Source organism: Taudactylus pleione, unplaced genomic scaffold (assembly GCF_031769625.1).
Source record: "Taudactylus pleione unplaced genomic scaffold, aTauple2 ptg000016l, whole genome shotgun sequence".
NCBI lineage: Eukaryota > Metazoa > Chordata > Amphibia > Anura > Myobatrachidae > Taudactylus > Taudactylus pleione.
The window spans coordinates 46802527-46820915 of NW_028284418.1; the positions used below are offsets into that span (position 1 = coordinate 46802527).

Sequence of the window (18389 nt, forward strand, 5' to 3'; positions counted from 1 at the left end):
TCTTGGAATCTGCGTCCGCCTTCCAGGATCGCAGCCACAAGGTGCGACGAGCAGCTACCGCTGCTGAAGAAATTCTAGACACCAGAGTACTAATGTCTAGAGCCGCCTCGTTGATGTAGGTGGCCGAATCACGGAGATTGCCAATCAACTCCGCCTGATCGGCCGGACAGTCGGATTCAAAAGAAGCCTCTAATGAATCCGCCCAGCGCTCCATCGCTCTGGCAACCCAGCAAATGGCCATAGCCGGCCGTGCTGCCCCCCCTGCAAGGGAATAAGCGGACTTCAGGCAGATTTCTACCTTGCGGTCCGTAGCATCCTTAAGGGAGGACATGGATGGCATCGGCAATGTGGCACTACGGACAAGACGGGTCACGTGAGAATCCACCTGTGGAGGGGATTCCCACTTCGCAAAATAATTATCCGCGAACGGATAAGCCACCGCCAGGCGTCTCTGCGGCTGGTATCTTTTGCCAGGTTGTTTCCACGCCTCCTCTAAATGGTCCACCAACTGACCCGAAAGAGGAAAGACTGTGGCATCGCCCTTCACATCTTTGAAAAAGGCATACTTAGATTTAGCCGCTGGGGGAACTTCGTCCTCAATCACCAAGGCTGTGCGGACCGCCCGAATAAGTCCAGGAATGTATACTTTGGACTTAGCATCAGCGTCCTTAGTATGGAGAGGTTCCTGATCGTAAGGATCTAGAATCTCCCCATCATCAGACGTCCCTTCGTCATCCTCATAAGGAGCGGACAGAGACGCCACCGGCCTTTTATGAGACCGCATCACAGACTCCCCTTGCAACACATCCGACAAGTGCTGTACAGAACTCGTCAGGGAGTTAACCCACGCTGGCTCCTGAGAACCCGGGAGCGGGGAAATAGGGAGACTGTGGGGTACCACCAATTGTCGTGGGAACCCCTGCATGGGTGACGACACCACAGACTGCTGGGACAAACCCATCGGAGTAAACGCGGGCTGCGGAGCTAACTGGCCCACTAAAGCTGTTAACGCCTGAGCGAAACAAGCCCAGGGCGGCTCCTGTACCGGTGCTGTAACCGTAATAGGCCGCGCCATGGACAAACACTGCCGGCAAAGGCCCTCCGCGCTACCCTCCCCCTCCGCTAACGGTACTTTGCACGTGGTACACTGTAGCCGGAGGGGAAAATCACTTTCAGACATGATGGCACCACGTATGTGACCTCTCTCACCAATTAAGTATTAAATAGGCGAGAGACCACCCTGCAGCACCGCACCGCAAGGGCTTTAGCAGAAAGAACAGGGACAGTAATAAAGCTGACAGTTTAGAGAAGAAAAGATTACAGGCAGCAGCGCTAGCACAGTCACATACAATGCAGAAAAATAACAATTCCTGCACTAACAGCGCTGATCACTCAACTACACAGACACAGGGCCTGGTAGGACACAGCGCTGCATACACAGACCTGACCACAGCGGAGGAGAGGTATGCGGGGGGACCCAGACCACGATGCTTCCTTCCAGCGCTTCCAGCAGCGTTCACCATGAGTTCTGGAGAAGATGGCCGCCGAGGAGCAGAGAGGAGGCTGGCCTGGGGGAGGAGCGCTGCCACAGGACCAGTCGGCAGCATGCAGAGAGGGCTGTGTGCAGCGGGGGAGGCGCCGGCTGTGAGACAGGGAAGGCGCGCTCCCCTGGCATGCATTTAACCCCTGGGACGCCGCAGCGCTACCGCTCTGCTGCGGTCCGCTGTCCCAGGGGGTAGTGGAAGCGCAGGTTGGTCGCCTGGCTCCACGCTGCAGCCAGTCCCCAGGGAGCCCCCTGCCTGGGGACTTAGGACCATGTGATCAGCGGGGACCCACCGCGGGACCCCGCTGCTTACCTCTGTCCCCCTTGAATCCGGCCATGGTCCGGAGCATCTGGGGTCACCGCTAGCTGTGACCCCAGACGCCCACCAGCATCCCCGGATCAGTACCGGCGTTCTGGTACCGGCGGGGTGTAGGGAAGACAGCATGGACGTCAGGACTGACTGTCCATGCTGTTCATCCAGTTGTGCAGCCACAGCTGCATGAAGAATAAGCTTCAGGGGCTCTTCTAGCCCCCACTCCAACAGGTGCACCCGACTCCGGCCGGGCACCAAACTAAACTGAGGTGCCTTGGCTCGGGGGCGGGGTATAGGAGGGGGACCTAGTGCATCCTGGGAGGCTGAAAGCTTAACTCTTTGGTGCCCTGCGACTGACGTCACACCTATACCCCAAGGTATCCTGTGGATACCCTATGGACCCTGAAGTAGAAATATACATCACATACTGTACATGTTACACCCATACTACATACATATCAATGCAGAGATTTCTAGTGATATTTCAGTATAAATGATACAGCAGTCATCATCACAACTAGAGATGAGCGGTTTGGTTTTACTCGGATATGTTTGGATCTCAAAACAGGCATCATATTGGCTATCCGGCTCTCACTTGTTTTGGATAGCCAATAAGATAATTCAGAACTAATCTGAACTTGCGCTAATTTTGCGAAAAGAACCAAGTAAAAAACGAACCGCTCATCTCTAATTACAACACACAGTTAGAACTGAGCACCAAATTTCTCTGCCTACCCTCTTCTCTTCAGTATATTTTAGGAATATCATCAATTTATATTACTATGCCTTGTTTTCATATTTACAGTTATTACTATTTTGATATAATATGAGATTTTATTTTTTGTTGTTGTTTTATGTTGTGAATGCAAGACTATTTGTGGCAATGATGTTTTGTGCAGGAAACTACTGTTTACAGTATACCATTATGATCCTTGGCACAGCAACCTGTTATCCAGAGGGATAGAGTGGAGACAGTTTCTAATTTCCAGTGACTGTTTTTAAGCTACAAGAGTTGTTCATGGAATGTTTTTATTTTTTTATGTATATGTTTTTATTGAAGCAAACAAATTAGAACACAATAAAGTCATTGCGAGACAGGCTAAGTGGCTTTACAATCAAACAGAGGTTCGTAGATGTATCAATCTACTTCACTAATGTTATTTCCTTCTCATAGAAGTTTTTTGTCACTGGAAATGTCACAATTTTTCAATATTCAATTACAGTATAGTTTTTCCTGTAAGAATCTAATTATACTGTAAGTTTCAATTTTATTGATCTAACTACATTCTTGGATTTTACAATGTATTGAAGAGAAGTATTTAAATCAATCTTGCTCAATATGTTATGATGGGAGTTGTAGTGCATCAAGACCTGTCTAGAATGAACAATGCTAAATGTGGCTATATCTCCCTGTCCAACAGCAAACTGTCCCCTAATCCATTGGTTCCCAAACTTTCTTGAATCACAGCACCCTAGAGTATCAGTATATTTTTCATTGCACCCCTAGGCCAAAAGTTTTCTATAGAAAAAAATATAAAATTAAGTAAATTGTGCCTATATGTCATCCTTAGGGTCAGTTATGTGGTTGTGACAGGGCTGCGCTTCTGTTTGTCCACATATTTTATGACTGGCATCCACCTGCACTGGGTTTGCCTATAACATTGACCATAAATAACTACATTTGGTCCATAGCACCCTTGCTGCAAATGTCCCAGTGCCACATCACCTAGTTTGGTAACCACTGCCCTAACTAAATTATGTCAACGACACATTCCCACATAATCAATATGACCAAGTATGTCCATGTCCCTGCTGTATGATATTGGTTCACCCTGTCTTGAGCAAATGGTCCCTACTATGTTCCTACTACTTCTGCCTATAATAATAATATAGTAGATTTAAGCAGTGTCGGACTGGGGCATAAAGAGCCCACCAGTGGAATGCATGGAATGCAGTGGTGGGGGCCCATGCTAAAGGGGTGTAACCAGTCACCCGAGAGGGTGTGGCCAGCCACCACAGGGACTTGTCTAACCATTACAGAGTGCATGGTGTTGGCCACTTTATAAATATACCATTTTTAAAGTAGTAAATACTAATTTGTGATAATGTACCAGATTGATAACAACAATCCATTGGAGTGAATACAACATAATCCTGGGAATTCAGTATAATGTAACATATGAACAGACTGGAACCTTACCCTAGAGGAGGGGGTGGGGCCCTCCGGCAGTAGGACCCACCGGGGATTTCCCCTGTACCCCTGTGGGCCAGTCCAACCCTGGATTTAAGCTATTATTTCCTAGCTTTTAGACTCAAACTTCCCTTTGTGACTTTTCCCCCTTAGTGTACTTCATTTGATTCTGTCTAATATGAAAAAGACAAAAAAACAAAACTAATGTATTGTAATACTATTTACTTTATTGTTTAAGAAAAATCAGGCTATATTATAAACATTTAGTTATATAGTGCAGTTGCCAAGTCCGGCTCTTGGGGTGTTCGACCAGTGCGGTCGAACAGGGGCACCATCCCATAGAGGGCACAGCCCTCCCCAACATCTCGATTTCAGCGGGACAGTACTGTCCCGCTGTTCCACCCGTGGGCCGAAGTGGCCCGCGGGTGGTCAAATCGGGAGGTTGGGAACCCCCACTGCTGCAGCTGTGCAGCGGTGGCGGACCCTGGAGTAGTTGAATGGATGCTGCGCGTGGCATCCATTCAGTGCCGGGAAGAGGGCTGGGGGAAGCCCACCTAGTGACGGAGTGCTGGGCTTACCCCCAGCCTGACGTTATTTGGAGGAGTGCCATGCAGGCAGGCCTCCCAATAACGTCACTTAGTGGCATGTCCTATGGTAATTGGGCCACACACCCAAATCGCGCGCGAGTATTGGGTCCTTTTAACTGAGCCGCAACAGGGTCCTCTGACCCCTGGAGCTGGCACTGCCAGTTGCGCTTTGCAATTGGGAATAAACAGTAATAAAAGACGGTAATAACAGATAGACAAAGAGCTAATTTGACCCTGCTCGCAAGCTTACAATCTAAGACTTGGATCTAATAAACTATGTACAAATGACTGCTAAAGTGAGCAAATGTGCTTCTTTATGTGATAAAAATGTGAATCTGTTTACACAGTCATAACAATGCCTCTGGCTATAAGAAGTCTTGGGAGATATGTTGGTATAATTGTGCTTTACTGATAAAAGGAAATAATGTTTATGAATGCAACACAAAATATATAGCGATTACTTTAAATAATAGTGATTACACACAGACAGCTTAGTTTATATAGCAGTAATTGTATTATTTTACTGGTGAGTTTGATCAAAGGAGTTGTGGAATCAGCAATGTGCCATTGTGCAAATGATATGTCCTATACCCTATCACATCTGTCTTAACAGGACTGGAAACTTTAATGGCAATGACTCATGGCTTGTACAAACATAGTAGTCTCATAAATTATCTTATCTCAGCCAGATGATAAACTATATCATCTAAAAACAGCCTTTTATCTGAAGTCTCAAATTAGCAAAATAGGCTGCTGAAATCCTTTCAACATGTTAAATTGATGTTACAGATTTGGGATGTCTTTACGATACATAATAGAACAACACAGAGATGTTTTTGCGAAAACACTAATTTGAAGGCTGCCTATTTCCTTTAAAATCCTAAACAGTGTTGACGTTTCATCCTTTCATCTATACTTCTGTCTGAAAATGCCCATAACATCTTATCTCTCTCCTGGGTCAGATCCTTTAAAATGTGGATGTGTTTTGCCACTGAATTACACCCCGAAACAATCTTTAGTGGACACAGAACATTTTTCTTGTGTCCGTTCAATAAGTGCTGATTTTCGTAATAATTCATGGACTCAGGGCCTGATTCAGACCCTCTGGCAAGCTCTATGAGCTCGCGAGCGGGTTGATGTTAGGCCACTGCGCATGCGCACGCTGGAGCCGGCTCCGACGTGCGCATGCGCGAGACCCGGCTAGCGACGGGCGCTCCATCGCTCCGGGTCTCGCACCAAAAGGGGGCGGCTGTCGATTTTGATCACCAGCTCGCACCGTTTTGGAGGCGTGGCGTGGGGGTGGCTTCACAAACGGAGGCGTTCCCATGCGAACGCCTGCCGTTTGTGGGCGGCCCCAATGACATCACCAGTGATGTCAGTGGGAGAGCTTCCGGCTCTATTAGAGCCAGAAGCTCTCTGGGGCTTGCGGCCATGAGACCCTACTACAAGGGTCTCGTCGCAAGCCCGATGGTCGCGATGGTCTTGACCATCGCGACCATCATCCTGGCCGCTCGCAATAGCTGTGGGTGGTCACCCACAGCTATGCGAGCAGCCAGGAGGCCACTCCAAAAAAAAAAAAAATGCCCTGATTCAGAGCGAGCGCTCTTTCAGAGTGTCCGGCTCTGAATCAGGGCCTCAGTGTTAACAGTGCAGCAAAGATGCATCGTCACATCACTCTAACCAAGTGCTTGTTTAATGTAATTGTAATGTTGTTTACTTATGCTATTCTAGTGTGCTGACCTATAACCGAGGGGAAATAAGTGGTTCAGTGGTTAAGTGCACTGTTTGTCCTGCTGGAGATGTGGTTTTAATCTCAATGTGAAGTTATAAACGTCAATTAGTCTTTTTCCCAGGCATTTAAAGATATTTTGTAAACAGGGACTAGACAGAAAACTTGTTCCTCTAAATGTTTGCGACAGTTAAAGATTATTATTATTATCACGTAATTTCCTCACGCTGTACAAGCAATATACAGGTAACAATGCAAACAGACAGGTGTCCAAATGTAAAGATATAGAATATGGATGATATTTTACACTTTGTTATTTATGCTGTTATTGTATCATACCTTTATTTTTACTTTGGATGTTATACTATGGTAAGTTAGTAAAAATAATATTATGGATTAGAAACTCAGTGGCTGGAATAGCATGAGTTTCATTACTCTGTATTACTGTGTAACTTTGCAGAATTATAGCCAAATAGTCCACTATAAGGTTTTCTTCACATACAATTCAAATAATGTATTTCTTTATTCTGAATATGCTTTTATATGCATGTGAATAATAAGCTAACTGCAATGACAGTGAAAGAAATGAGGAGGCTTGTGAAATAGGGACAATGGTGTGAATGAATTATTAGCCATGTTACATCTCACCTCTTGTCCCAAACACAAGCTGATTGCCTTTCCCATTCAGCTCCTGACCTTTCCTTCACTTCTCCTGTCATCAGCTCATCTCACTCCTACTGATAGGACCCTCTCTGCATCCCTGTCCTGTTAGACTATCTCCAAACCTAAACTCTTCTACCAAGACCGGTGTATGCTTCCTATAAGGACTAGACAGTACAACCTTTATCCTATCACAAAATTTCCTTATTGTACATATTCATAACAAAACAGAACATACAGGGGCACGGGAATTAATAACACGATAATGTACTATATAGTGATCAATAGAATTGTCTAATTGCCAGTATGGGGTCTGGATGGATTATTTCCCCTCTTAGATTAATTGGACTATGGCCCATGGATTGATCTTGATGCATATATGTATTTCTGAGGGATAAATCATGTTACCTTCGATTAATTGTCAGATAAGTAACTAGAGTTGCAACAATATCAAAACTGGAAATATAAACAACTGTATAATCAGTGCACATTTAATCAGGCATACTGAGGGTGCTAACTCGCATGAGAATGAATAATTTCAGATTGTGTATTGTATTAATGTATCTAGTCTTAAATAACATAAATAAGCCCTGTAATAATATGCATACCTTGCTCAATTGCTACTGTGCCTTCTAGAGTAATTTCACTGCTAAACTCTACTCTTAGCACATAGATGCTGAATTTGTGTGTCTCCCGCCAGAAACCTGAAGGGGGAGGTATAGGCAGGGGCGTAGCCAGAAATTTGTGGACCCCATAGCAACATTTTGAAGAAACCCCTGTCCCAGTGCTTCTCGAGAGACACCTCTCCACAGCAAATGTTAATTTTATGCCCAATAATAATGTCTTAGGTAATTTTCTGAACCATAGTAGTGCCCTAGTTTATGTTATACCCTATAGTAGTGCCCTAGTTTATGTTATGCTCCATAGTAGTGCCCTAGTTTATATTATGCCCCATAGTAGTGCCCTACTTATTTTATGAACCATAGTAGTGCACAGGTTCACATTATTTCACATTGTAGGGCTGCCAGTACACATTATGTGACACAATATCCCCAATTCACATGACATACAGTGTCCCCAGTTCACATTATGCCACATTACAGTGCCCCTTGTTCATATTATGCCACACTGTAGTGCATCCAGTTCATATTGTGCCACATTACAGTGCCCCAGTTCATATTATGTAACATTATAGTGCCCTCCAGTTAATATAAATTGGGCGCAGTACCATTATCCTGGTGATTTCTGTCTCCAGCACCAACCGACGCTGGACTCTGGAGAGGTAAGTATATTTATATATGGATGCAGGGTGTGCGGTGTGGGACCCCCATTATGGATACACCAATGGGGAGTTACCAGGGGAATCTGCGCGGAGCGTGGCGCTGTGAATTGTAAGTGTAGATAAGGACCTTTGGTGCGTATCCGAAAAGGGGGCTTGATCTCACAGCAGTAGGCATGGCCTCATGGGTAATACCATTCCTCTGAGCAACAACTCCCATTTTTGTCACAATGAGGGCAAGGCTCCATGTCCAACGCTCCATGAGTTGCTAGGCACGCCCCCAGTCCCTCTCACCTGTGAATAGACGCCACTAACATGCGCACGCGGCATCTATTCACTGCATGTTCTTCTAAGCTGAGCAGCGGGTGATGAGGGGCCTCCCAACCCCCCACACTGCGGGACTGTGCGTCTGCGAGTGGGACGGTGGTATAGTGGCCGAAAAGCTGAACTTTCCCCCCAAAATTGGGATGGTTGGGAGGTTTGCATAATCTAAGGCCAAAATTTGATATGTGTCTATTGTGCTGGTGTCTGTTGTGTTTGCCCTACACACAGTGTAAGTAGGAACATTGGACCTCATTCAGAGGCGGACGGAGGGTGCAAGCGGTCGCTCAGAAACTGGGCGGCCACTTGCATCCTGACCGGCCGCCTCTGTTGCGGTCGTTAGGCTGTGGGTTTACACCCACAGCTCTAACGACCGCTCAGGTGATGGTCGCGGTGGTCAGAGACCATCGCGACCATCGGGGCTTACGACGAGACCCTAGGGTAGGGTCTCACTTGTCGTAAGCCCCGGAGGGCTTCTGGCTCTGTCTGTGATGTCAGTGGGGCCTGTAGTGATGTCAGTGGGGCCTCCCCCAAACGGTAGGCGTTCCCATGGGAAAGCCTCCGTTTGGGCTGCCACCCCCCCGGCCCGCCTTCCAAACGGGGCGAGCTGTCAATCAACATCGACAGCTCGCCCCCTGTGGATCGAGACCTGCTACGACCGGCGCTGTCGGTCGTAGCGGGTCTCACGCATGTGCGTGCCGGCGCCGGTGTGTGCATGCTCTGTGGGGGGCTATCGACCCGGTCCGAGCGCATCGGCGCTAACTACCGGGTCTGAATGACCCCCATTGTGAGCTGAATAAATAGTCCATTCTCACGACTATTGCTTCATGCCATATAATGGAGGTTTCCACTATGTAGGTGAAAGGTAAAAGGAACAGATTCCCTACGTATAAGCTGTGCTTACTCTCCCTTTAGGGGGTAATTTTACTAAAGGTCGATTTCGATTGATCAAAATCGTTCTAAATCGATTAACATTGATGGGCTTTCCAAACACATAATCCACATATTTATCATCCGTAGAGTTTCAAATGAAAACTCACCTTTAATAAATGTATCCCTACAGTATGTCTCTATAAGCTTTTAGTACAATGCACAGATCACCTAATTTTACTCCATTTATAATTATTTAATATAATTAGGAGCTGCCATTTCACAGCTAGGCCATGTGTAATATCAGTTGAAGCTTCTGGTGAAAAAGTGCAGCTTGTGTGAGGTTACTGATAAGATAGAGGAACCTTTGTTTGGCTTTATAGATCAATCTCTCTGGAGTGGAGAATTTACCTGACATGGGAATGCCTGGGTTTTATTCAGCATGAACAGTTTAATGTGTTGTTTTCAAAATATGGAATGTTTCTCTGTAATGTCTTCATGACATTGCAAAGGGTTTCTGTAAATGAAACAGATACTGACTGTAATGCATAGGGCATAAGCTAATGAATGTCAATAGAAGGAAGACAGGAAAACTCCCACTGCTTCAGTTCTGGCACTGCAATCTAATAACCTGTCCCAGCAGACTCCTTTGCATGGCCCTGGAAGTTACTAAAGAGTGCGCTGTCTTTTAGTTACCTTACTCTTTCTTAGCCCACAATTGTGGAAGCTGGATAAACAGGAATACACATTTTGCATAACGTAAATGTTACAGAATAGCGTGATTGTGTCCAGCTGTAGATGGAAGAATGACATCTCTTCTCCAGGAGAACAATGCTTACTTTCTTCTTATGAGCCAAAGATGTCCCCGTTAATCAATGTGTACTTCCTCTTATTCACTCACAAAATCATTTATTTATCATGACATCTCTAATTAAATTGGCAGAAGCCAATTTAGGAGCTCAAGTGCAGCTGTTACAGAAGTATCCCAACAGTTACAGTATGCTCTGTGCACACGGGATGGGTACGAGATGCTGGCATTCGGGACCCTGGCTCTCAGAATCCAGACGCTGGCATCCCGACAGGTTTAGAATACCGACACTTTGTCAGTCGTCATGCTAACCCTCCCCCTCTCCCTACCCTAACCCTCCCTTCCTGGTGCCTGACCCTAACCTCCCCCCTAGTGCTGAAACATAACCTCCCCTTCCCTGCACCCTAACCCTCCCCCCTTAGTGCCTAACCCTCCCCCTAAACCCGCTACTTACCTTAGGTGTATTGTTGGATATACAGCTTTGCAAAGTATTCACTTTTCCCAAGAGTACAATAAGGTACAGATAGTTATGAGTACATCTGTAATTACGTAGGTACATGCAGAGACACATTTTAGTGCCCATGAACTGAACACCTGCTAAGAAAGCATTCCAACAGGTACAGTACACTCTGTGCAATTATGAGACCGAAGTACTGTACTGTACCTAAGTGCACTATCTGAAGCCAGTGTTCCTCTGCGCCAACATCTGTCTTTTATTTTTCACTTTAGACTGTGTTCTCTGTATTCAATCCCTAATTGCATATTGTCAGTGCATCTTTTACTAATTGTACAATTTAGAGTAAAGTCTTTAAAATGTGTATATATAATATATATATATACACTGTATAATAATAACAATAACAGCGATCACATGACTTTCAAGCCCAATAAACTGCTTAATGCAGTCAGGCCAGGAACTCTGTACATGTCTAGGATAATTTATTTCCTCGGGCTGTCAAGCTCAACACATAAGTGCAAAGAGATCATGGAATCCCTATAGGATGAGCTCATTATAGAAGTTACAAGTTTAGACCTGTCACTTTTTTCCTGAGCAATAATAATAATGACACTCTATAATTGGTTCTATCATGTCTACCCTATCATTTAGCATATCACTGCAATAGTTAGTATATTGCTTTACTAATTATTAACATGAGGAAGAGTGAATATGAAACAATAGATCTATTCCTCCTCAAAGCTTTCCAGCGCTAATCCTAACCCACTACTCCATGCTCCTTCCTAAATATCTAGCCCATCTGTGTCACCCCTGTTTGTCTACCCCTCCCCTTTAGAATGTAAGCTTTCACAAGCAGGGCCCTCTTCCCTCATGTGCTTCTCCTTGTCTTACTTATAGTTTAATTTACTGCTAACTCCCCACAAAGGCACCTAACACTTGGTTGCTGACACCCTGCTGCCAAATTAAGTGTTGTGCAGCAATGTGTATAAACCATGTCCTTGTCCTGAATTGTTTGTACTGTTAATAACTGTTTTTCTTGTGTGCTCATTTGTTTATGTACTTTGTAAGGCGCTGCGGAACCCTTGTGGCGCCATATACATAAAAGATAATAATTTTTTTTTCTTTAAATGCAGAAATAAAAAATTATGTGAAAAATACATTTTTAAATGTCAGAAATAAATAGCAGGATAGCAGGATTGCATTGTATCCGATCACATTATATGGTCTTACCCCATTTACCAGTTGACACATCGCTCTTATACTTTACAATCAGTGCTCAACCTCCTCATTATGATGGCGTTTTCTTTGCATACACTGCACAGAACCATCTACTTTGTCTGTCTCCAGTAAGAGAAACCTGGAAGCGTAGATCTGAATTAATCCAATATTACACATTCATCATTGGAAGATAAACCATTTTACATAACAATATGCTTGAATATTTTGTGTTTAGTTGCCTTTACTGTATGTGTGACCATCTCTAACAAAGAGTGGCAGTTACATATTTAATGCAATAAGAACATTGCAGATGTTTTCTTTAACCACGTAACTGGCTAATATTTTTTCCAAGAAATATTCAGAAATGTTCAGGGTTTTGACTGAATTAGTTCACGAACATCTGTTTATAATTAATCCAACAGGATATTATTAAAAGAAAAAATATATATTTTTTTAAACACATAAAATTTAATATTGATCAATGATTTATATTAGGACATTGCGACTTTGCATTTCCCCGGGAGCTGCTCTTTTCAGCAACCTCCAGGTCTCCTCTGGGGGCTGAGGGCTGCTTCATTTACACTTCCCCACCGGCTGCTCCTCTCTGGGGGGGGGGGGGGGTGTGTGTGTGTGTGTGTGTGTGTGTGTGTGTGTGTGTGTGTGTGTGTCCCCTTGCCTTGTTGCCTGATCAGCAGTGATCGACAGCACGGCAGACAATGGAGGAGGGTGCGTGGATATCTTCTGGGTGCCCTAATATCTTCTTGGTGTCAGGCTGCCAGACATATTATCTGTCAGTGTATACTCATATACCAATCATTATACAAAATAATACAAGATGTATCCAATTCTCAGTTGTTAAGTACATTTTTATTTAGCAGATCATATGATTGCCTTACACATTTATGTATTGTATGTTTGTGCTACTTGTGAATACTACCCCAGGATTATAGGTGCATACCAGCAGGAGAGTGTTGGATTGCATGGGATTTTTGGAGAGATTCACCATCAATCTGCAAAGGAACATCTGACACATTCCATTTTTAGGCAGGAAGATTTATTAAATTTTTTTCAATGGAACCTGTTAATGAAGACAGCATTAATTATGGTCTGGAAAAAAAAATAGAAGTACCACTCCAAACAGTAAACTGGTTTCAGATTATAATGTATTATTTACAATATTGGATTAATTTTATTATAGAAGACAAGAAAACCACATAATAGTAGTGCTTTTTCTTGGGGAATAATACAGTTTATAGAAAATCATTGGGAGTATTAATATTGCCTTGCTAAATTGTACTAATTTACTTCTACATATAGCTAAAAATTTCTACCACCAGGGAGAGTGAGCAGCGCTAGCCAAATAGAAGAGATATAATACTTAAGGTGCCTATCCATTAGGCGACTTGAAAGTCTGAACGTCTAGCGTTCAGACTTTCAGGTCGCTGAGGTGCGGTGCCCGCACTGAACGGCGTTCACTGAACGTCATTCAGTGAAGAAGCCCGACCTCCTATCTCTGAACATGCCGAACCTGACGAGCGTCATCAGTTTGACGGGCATGTCCAGTAGATAGTCGGGGACGGCAAGGACCCAGCGTGCACGCGCATCGCTGGTCCTTGCCAGCTATCCATTACCCAACTTTGTGAACAGTGCGACCAAAACCTCCCTTTAGATGGATTCTGTGTATAAATCTTCAAGGCATAGGTGTTTTTATAATGAGTCCAAGGTGTGCGGTCGGGGCCCACACTGCGCACCCTGCAATCATAGTTAATAATACTCACCTTTCCGCTGATTCCAGTGTGCTGCTCCACAGCACAGAACCGGCACTGCAGAGCAGCAAATAATCACTGGGAAAATGGCGGCGGCCATTTTCACAGTGACCTGCGCATGCGCAGAAAAGATATCCCCAGGAAAAAGGCACATGCGTAATTTTCTCGGAGACCGCACATGCGCAATAGATTCTGGCAGGAAGTAAAAATCTATTGAGCTTAGGGCTCGATTCAGACCCACTCACTAGATGCGTTCGCACGCAGCCAGCATATGCAAATCCCGCGATCGCACGGCAAGGCATTAGTATGCCTACTATGTCTTAGCATGCGATCGTGGTGTGTAACTAGACGCCCACTAGGCTGTCTTAAGACGCCCACTAATGCACGTCATGTCCAGGAAGTGTATGCAACCATCGGTAACATCGAGTACCATCGGATGCATACGCAGCACTTGTGGTTGACCATACCCTACCGCAAGCACTGCGAGCGCTTTAGTGTACTATGATGCTCAGGCAAGTCTGCGTTCGCACCACCACTCACCCATTTCCACCGACCAGCCCGTCACCACTCACAAACGGCTTCTTCTGTCTCTCATTCTAGCAAGGTGGCTATGCTCAGCGAGCGAGCGATTCGCAATTTATAAAATAGCGAGTTTACAAATTTGGCCAGTTTTCGGTATATTTTCATCAGATTTACATATCAACGTTTTACTAAGGTTAAAACTCTTGAAAAAAACACAGTCAAAACCTGAAATTCGGTTGTAGCAAAATCGGGGGACAAAAAGTTTGAGGTGCTGCCGAAATTGCTACAACCAGCACTAGGCTATTCCTGACAGGACTAGTGCCACTATAGCAGGGGACATACAGCATGGGCTCTTTCCTGTCATAGTGTCAACTAGTTCTAGGCTGATGAGTACAGGCTTGTATTACCTAGGGTATTAGGGTCCGCAAAATAAAATAGAGTACCCCACCCTAGGTGCACTACCCACCCTAGGTTCCATCAATTCTTGTCACACTCAACTTTAATGGCTGCCAAAGCAAGATGGCACTTGTAGTTAATTTATTGTATAAAATACAACGAAAACTGCTGTACCAATCTTGAGAAGCCATGCCGCACTAAAAAAGAGTTTATGTGTCAGTTTTGTGGTGGGTCAGCCTTTTTGAAACCAACAAGGATCAACAGCAGGGTCAGTTTAGAAGGTGAAAATTATTGGCAGATGCCTACAAGTTGGTAGGTGTGTAACGGATGTGAGAAAGGAGGTTAGTCCACAGATTGATTGCAAACCAGAGTAGGTTTTATTGAAGATAACAGGAAACAGGTGATAGACGATAAATAGCAGTCAATGTGATATGGTATCAATCCCTCTTGGGTTAAGTACTGTACAGCCGTACAGCATTGTGATGCTCCAATAACACAATAACAAGCTTGGGCACATGCAGACTCATCAGCCTGACCTTTAAGTCTGGTGACTCATGCACAATAACACAGACGTGATGTTATTGTGACTGAGTCATGCACAATAAGACTCAGTTAAGAAACAGCTTGTATCGTTTAGCTATCAATCCACGGCGGATCCCACTGGGTTCAAAGCGTCGACAAAACTGACACTTTTTCCTATAGTATACACTTACAGTAATTACACAATGCTTTCACAAAAGACAGAATTGTAAATGTATTCTGCATCTAATTTCATTCCTTGCACCTAGTAGTGGTTTCTGGCATATTAAGCAAGCAATTCATTGATAAATATTAGGTAGCTAATCAGCAGCACTCAACATTTTATCAGCACTGCATATGTTACACCAATGGTGTATCTATAATGGGTGCAGGGTGTACGGTGCACACAGGCCCACACCGTCTCTGAAAAATGGCGGCGGCGGCCATTTCCCGGTGTCTCGCGCATACAGAGTAGTGATGTCCCTGGGAATAATGCACAGCACCATTTTAAATAAATGATGATGATGATGATGATGATAATAATGTCCTTCCTAATTGAGTTCTGATTGTACTGCTGTGTTTCTTAACAGGGAAGAAAGGTGTCACATCTGAAGGAGAGGTAGTGTTGACCCACATGAAGAAACTAATAAATGATTATGAAAGTGATCTTCACGGTTTAAATCGGGATGGATTTGATCACACAGATGCAGCTTCAGATTGTCCCTCTGATGCGCCAATGAAAGAAAATAATATATGTGAATTGCCAGGATCTAATCCTCTACAGCAGTTAAAGCGGTTGTACAAATTTGAGTCTGAGGATTCGGGGGTTGAGATGCCAAGTGGAGCCAACTCACCTTCTACTCCCAAAGGTTCTGAGAAGAGTTTTGTGGTGCATAGTAGAGATTCTTCCTGTGATTCAGGTGTCCTTAGTGCATCTTCCTCACCTACCGTAGGCCACATGGAAATCAATGCTTGTCCAACTGAAGACGAGGCCCAAGCCTTTCTTTCAGATATTGAACACTCTAAGGAATACGCTGACGATGATAAAGAAGATGTTGAAGACCAAGAAAATACCATAGAAGATTTTATAGACTGCCAAGAAGAGGAGGAGCTAGACTTGCTCCCATGTAGTAATGAAAATGAACCTGCGGCCACCACTCTATTCAGTGCAGAACTTTCATCTACAATGGAGGAGGAAACCAAAGCCATGGATGACTTTTACAAAGACACTTTCAGCGAAATTCAGGATTTGCATCAATTAAAAAGGTGCCCAACAAGTGACAGTCTGGACGAATATATGGATGAGTGCTGCAGGCTGAGTGAGGTAGGAGAATTTATTCAATGTAATTGGCACATTTTGGCAAGGCTTCACCTGTTTACATGTTACCTAGGGGTTGGGTCTGTAATCCCGGTGGTCGGGATATCGTCAGTCAGAATACCGACAGCGGCATCCCCACAGTCAGAATCCCGACCCTTCTAGGTAAGTAAGCTAACACTAGCCCTCAACTGCTCCCTCCCTGGTGCCTAACCTCCCCCTTAGTGCCTAACCCTAACCTCCCCTTCCCCGGTGCATAAACCTAACCCTCCCCCTAACCCCCGATACTTACCTTCGGGATGCCAGTGGTCTGTATTCTGGTGCTGGGATCCTGACACTGTCAGGATTCCGGTGGCGGTATTTCGACCGTCAGTATCCCGCACGCCGTAGTAGGTTTGATGGCCACAACTCATTTTATAGTTACCACTGTTATCTTCTGAGAAAATAGTATCTTTTAAAATGTTACTTACTCAAACCTGTTCCCCTCTGCACCCATTAGATCCTTAATGTCTGCTACAAGTGACAGCTAGCTATCTCTCTGTTACTAATTGTGAGAAGAAGATGTGTCAATAATAAGTACAAAATGTCATCAATAGTAAAGTCAGTGAGAGTAGAAATTAATCGGAGTTGATGATCCCACTGTTGGGAGTCCTTGCATCTTCTGTTACATTTTCTTCATAGGAGAAGGTGATTGGTGCACTTCCTCTTAGGTACATTTTTTTTTTTTTAACTAAGGTGCCCTTCCCTTTAGCCACACTCCCCACTGCGGCTGATTTTCCTGGGGCTCTGCTCTTGATTGAAGCCATGGCTGTAAGAGGAAGCTATGGGGCTCAGGATTGGGTGGTGGGGCACATAAGTAAAAAAAAAAAAAAATTACTAGGTGGTAGTGGCAGCTTTAAATAATAAAAATTACTTTACAACGTTAGAAATAGGACTGTATCTGCAGGGCTACCACACAAAGCACTATATTTATTAGTGAAAAGTTTTTTCTTTGATCAACTGATAATTCTTTCAGCGGCCAGCAGACTGCGATTTCGTACGCAGCGGACTTGCGAAAATATGCTAATTACTTAGCTGATGTATTGTGCACTGAGGCACCTTCCTCCGGCGTCTCACATCCGCCGCTTATGTACAAAAGCAGGAACACATTGAACTTCTGATTAAGCCTATAGTGTCTCAGACAGAGCGGCTCACCTAAGACGCCGGGGCCTTTCCAGCTGCGAATGAATTCGCAGAGGCTCACTAGATCACACCCAGAAAACCGTCACGGCATGCCTGCATTTTTCTAAAATCCCAAACGCTGACTACCCGTCACTCACTCTGCAAATAAATCCTCTCTGCGACTGCCATCACTAATCCATCACCACGCACTGGCTTTAGCGCATGCGCAGTGGCAAAAAATTGCTCCAATGCGTCTAACATGGACATTGTGCCTTCTCTGAATCAGCCCCTGAGCCTTTAAAGGATTGCTGCAGGAAAAAGAAAGTTTACTTTAAATTGGAAGGTTGTAATAAAGTCCTTAGCTGCTCCCATATAATGACAATCTGATAGCGCCGTTATTGAACAGTAAGTAATTACATTGCATTAGAAGAGCAGTATATCTGTAACCTTTGTCTATCTGTGTTGTCTGTGCAGTAATAATAATAATAAAAACCCTTTTTAGTAGAGCAAAGTTCAACCAGGAGAATGTTCTATATACAGCTTGCTAAGGACATTTCTGCTAGTAGGGACTCGGGAGAGGTTTGTTAACAATATATAAGCTGATAGCAGTTAATCATTGACAGATAGCTCTGCTCAATGCATGTGTTCTGGCCATCTGACAAATAATGTAATCTTGACAAAGAAAAATATGTGAGCTTCCTAAATAACTGTAGTATCCAAACCACTAACATGGG

General features: G+C 44.3%; 1 protein-coding gene across 1 annotated transcript in view; it reads left to right on the forward strand.

Moving 5' to 3' along the window:
• Window positions 1-18389, forward strand: part of LOC148542006 (uncharacterized) — a 112891-nt gene that overhangs the window by 18419 nt on the left and 76083 nt on the right. The window contains exon 2 of the mRNA XM_088476038.1: window positions 15770-16503. Coding sequence (XP_088332164.1) covers window positions 15770-16503 — 734 coding nt within the window. The remainder of the gene's footprint in view (window positions 1-15769; window positions 16504-18389) is intronic.